The 4228-nt window shown below is 33.6% G+C and overlaps 1 protein-coding gene across 1 annotated transcript; it reads left to right on the top strand.

Annotated features, from left to right (window-relative positions):
* Positions 1–523: 523 nt before the first annotated feature.
* Positions 524–2980, top strand: Gs1 (Glutamine synthetase 1). Its single transcript, XM_065502688.1, has one exon. The coding sequence runs from the start codon at positions 1079–1081 to the stop codon at positions 2276–2278; it is 1200 nt and encodes a 399-aa protein (XP_065358760.1). The 5' UTR covers positions 524–1078; the 3' UTR covers positions 2279–2980.
* Positions 2981–4228: the final 1248 nt, after the last annotated feature.

Below are 4228 nucleotides of genomic sequence, written 5' to 3'. Positions count from 1 at the left end.
TTACATGTAATAGGCAAAATTATTACCTTGAACTATTTTTTGTCGTTAGCTGTAAAATTCTCAAAACAACAACAATATACTCAATTAAAATGTTAATAACATTTTCGTGCTTGCATTTAAGTAAAATGTTAAAAACAAAACTGCATTAATACTCATTGATATCACAGATTCTCACAGTTTCTCTCTTTCGCTCTTGCACTCTCCCGTGTGGCAATATTATCTGAGCAAGTGCGTGCTTTAGTTTTTGTTGGTTTCGATGAGTGAGTGAGTGTATATGTGTTATCATATCACTGCTACACTCATACACATTAGCAGAGCCATACAATTGTTGTTGTTTCGATTAACTCATTGACTGTTGTCGTCTCTAGCATTTACTGAGGCAGTGGGTATGTCTGTCTGTCTGACTGACTGCAGTAGAAGTAGAAGTACTATAAAAAGTGCTGCGCCAGCCAGCCTCTGCTGCCATTAAATTGTATTCGTATTTCTTCTGTATATTTCTGTGTACATTTTGCGATAAAGAAAATTTCCAAGAGCTTCGACAAAGTGAGAAAAAGTCTATGTTACACAGCTGAAAACATTCACAAGCTATCCTAACTTCGTAGAGGATGGGCGTCCAGTTTTCGTTCTCCGTCGCGTAACTAAAACAAAAAATCATATTTTTTACAAAATATTAATAAAAAAAAACACAAAATTCTAAACTCTGTATACATTTTTTTTGTTGTAAAATACAAAAAATCTATTCATTCTGAAATTAAAAAAAAAATAACAACAACCGTTGCTAGTGTTTAAATATTTGATTAAAAAAAAACACGCGTTTTTTGAAAATAACTTAAAACAAAATCGAAAAAGTGAAATGTATTAATTATTTAAAACAAAACTTTAAAACACCTCACACAAAACAAACAAATAACGAGAGTACCTTTTCGTAAATCATCAACCACAACTTCAACTTCAACAACTTTAGTACAAATCTACAGCATCCTGTTATACTCCTAGCGTCGACTTATCCTTGACCTTCAAAAGTAACACAGAAATTCTATATTAAAATTTAAAAAAACAAATACAGAACAAAAGAAAAATGGCTTTACGTTGTGCTGGTCTTTTCTTGGGCAAAGAGCTTGCCTCTGCCTCCAAACAATTGCGCTCCTTTAGCACCACCCCGGCTGTTATGGGCACTTTCCTGAAAAACTCCCCCAATACTTCATTGGACAAATCCATTTTGGAGCGTTATCGCAATTTGGAGACACCCAGCGATCGTGTCCAGGCCACTTACTTGTGGATCGATGGTACCGGTGAAAATATCCGTTTGAAGGATCGTGTTTTGGACAAAATTCCCACTGGCGTAGAAGATTTGCCCAATTGGCAATACGATGGCTCCTCCACCTACCAGGCTGTGGGTGAGAATTCCGATACCACTTTGGTGCCCCGTGCCATTTACAAGGATCCCTTCAAGCCCGGCAAAAACGATATTATTGTCATGTGCGACACTTATTTGGCCGATGGCAGTGCCACCACCTCCAACAAACGTGCTGCCTTGCAGGCAGCCATCGAAAAGGTAACCGATCATGAACCCTGGTTCGGCATTGAACAGGAATACACTTTATTGGATGTTGATGGCCGTCCCTTCGGCTGGCCCGCCAATGGTTTCCCTGCTCCTCAAGGTCCCTACTACTGTGCTGTGGGTGCTGACCGTGTGTATGCCCGCGATTTGGTAGAGGCCCACACCATTGCCTGTCTGTATGCTGGCATCGATTTCGCTGGCACCAATGCCGAAGTTATGCCCGCCCAATGGGAATACCAGGTGGGTCCCAGTCTAGGCCTTAAGGCCAGTGATGATTTGTGGGTGTCTCGTTATATTTTGCATCGCATTGCCGAAGAATTCGGCGTGGTGGTGACCTTCGATCCCAAACCCATGGAAGGACATTGGAACGGCGCTGGCGCCCACACCAATTTCTCCACCAAGGCCATGCGTGCCGATGGCGGCATGAAGGCCATCGAAGAGGCCATCAACAAATTGAGCAAACAACACCAACGTCACATCAAGGCCTACGATCCCAAAGAGGGCAAGGACAACGAACGCCGTTTGGTGGGTCGCCTGGAAACCTCCAGCATTGACAAATTCTCCTGGGGTGTGGCTAATCGTGCCGTCAGTGTACGTGTTCCTCGTGGTGTAGCCACTGCCGGCAAGGGCTACTTTGAAGATCGTCGTCCCAGCTCCAATTGTGATCCTTATGCTGTATGCGATGCTCTCATTAGAACCTGTTTGTTGAATGAATAAGTTATCAGAGTTCAGAGCTTATCACCAACTATCACATTCAAATCATGAACTAAATGTGACCCTCTCTCCCTCTTCATCCAAGAGCAGAGGGCTGAGAGAACTTTTTAACACAACAATACATTATCAACAACATTAACTATTATTATTATTAATATTAGTACTCATTTTTAGAAAGACATCCAAGCATAAGTTCCGTTAATTAATATTTTGATTAAAAAATGAGTTTATTCCATTATTACCCCCTACCCCCCACAAAAAACCTATAAAACATTTTCTATTATAATAAAAAATGATGATTATATACCAAGATTAAGAAGGGACAACAACTAAACTATTTTATATTTTATATTCATTTGTATATATTAAAAAACAAATCCAACCACAAACATAGTTTTACTAAAACAAAAAAGAAATTCCTTTAACTAAATGTTTGCTAGAAAGAAAAAAAACATCCTTTTTTTATACACCTAATATATATTAAATTAAAAATTGTTACTAATTTTTTTTATTTAATCTAATTTTTTATCTTTTTTGTTTTTTTTTTTTTGAGTAAATTATGTAATTTTTTTATTATTTTTTATAGCATTTAAGTTAAATCTGCCATAAATTTTATTATAATTAATTAAACTAAAAAAAACCATGTATTTTTATTATAAAAAATATAAGCTATAAACAAAAACATATTGAAAAAAAAAACCAAAATGGCTGCACAATTTTATTTCAAAACTTTACAAACTATTTCAAAATCATATTCTTGAATTTTTGTTTTATAAACAAAAAAACAAAAAAAAAACTGATCCCCCCACGAAAATAAAAAAAAAAAAAAACATTTGTTAACAATATACAACAACTCAATTTACACATTTCATTTTTGGACAGTATTTTTCCCCCCTAAATAAATGTGTTTTAAAAATAACATAATAATTGTTGAAAATTTAACTAAATATTTTTTAAGAAATTGTTGTAAAATGAACAAAATATTTTAAATGACACACAAAAGTAAATTTACAAAATTACATTACAAAAACAAACATATTCACTAAATTACTACACATACATATTATAGTTGTTAGTTTTGTGGCGAAAATATTTCATGAAAACAAAAAAACAAAAATAAATATATAATGAAAATATTCTAAAACCAAAAAAAAAAATCTTAAAATCTAAAAGTGTTTTTATTGCTAAATACTAGAAGTTAGTTGGCTGTGTTACCACTAGTAGTGCCTTGTATTACTATCTCAATTAGTTTTGTTAGTTTGTGATTTAGTCGTCATTTACCCCACACTAACATTATTTCCCTTAGCTTAAATAAACCGGAAGAGAGTCTCGCTAATGAGATCAATGATCTCATTTAAATCTTTGTCTACAAGCAGTGATGCCAGAAGCTTTAATTTCAAATTCCTAAAACATTTTATTAATAATTTCTAAACCGCGGTTCCGGTTTTAAAAAATTTACAACCGTACGGTTCCGTTTTTTCTCAGTTTATGAATAATTTATAAAATACTTGACCGCTACTTTGTTAGCGTATATTTTTTAATATTAAAAACAAGTAAGAGTGCTATATTTGGCTGTGCCAAATCTTATATACCCTTCACCAAATTATACTTCAAAATTTTAAATATTTTTAGGTAAACAAAATTTATTTTTTTTTCCAGTTGTTTTTTTCATTTTTTGGAAATAAAATTTTAAATTTTTTTTTTTTAATTTAAAATTTTTTTTTTTTAAATTTAAAATTTTTTTTTTTGTGAAAAAAAAAATCGGGTTAAAAATATTTTTTCCGATTTGACCCATTGTAGGTCCAACTTACTATGGTCTTATATACGTCGTTGCAAATGTCTTTGAAATATCTATCATTATATATCCATATTGTCTATATTAATGTCTTAGTAATCCAGATATAGGTCAAAAATCGAGGTTGTCCTGGTTTTTTCCTCATATCTCAGCCATTT

The sequence above is a fragment of the Calliphora vicina genome, chromosome 2, assembly GCF_958450345.1.
Source record: "Calliphora vicina chromosome 2, idCalVici1.1, whole genome shotgun sequence".
Lineage (NCBI taxonomy): Eukaryota > Metazoa > Arthropoda > Insecta > Diptera > Calliphoridae > Calliphora > Calliphora vicina.
The sequence above is the reverse complement of the archived record's forward strand: the minus strand, read 5'-3'. Positions and strand labels throughout refer to the sequence as shown.

What these genes read in the sequence shown, in the direction of transcription:
- Gs1 (XM_065502688.1), top strand. Translation starts at nt 1,079, where the DNA reads ATGGCTTTACGTTGTGCTGGTCTTTTCTTGGGCAAAGAGCTTGCCTCT.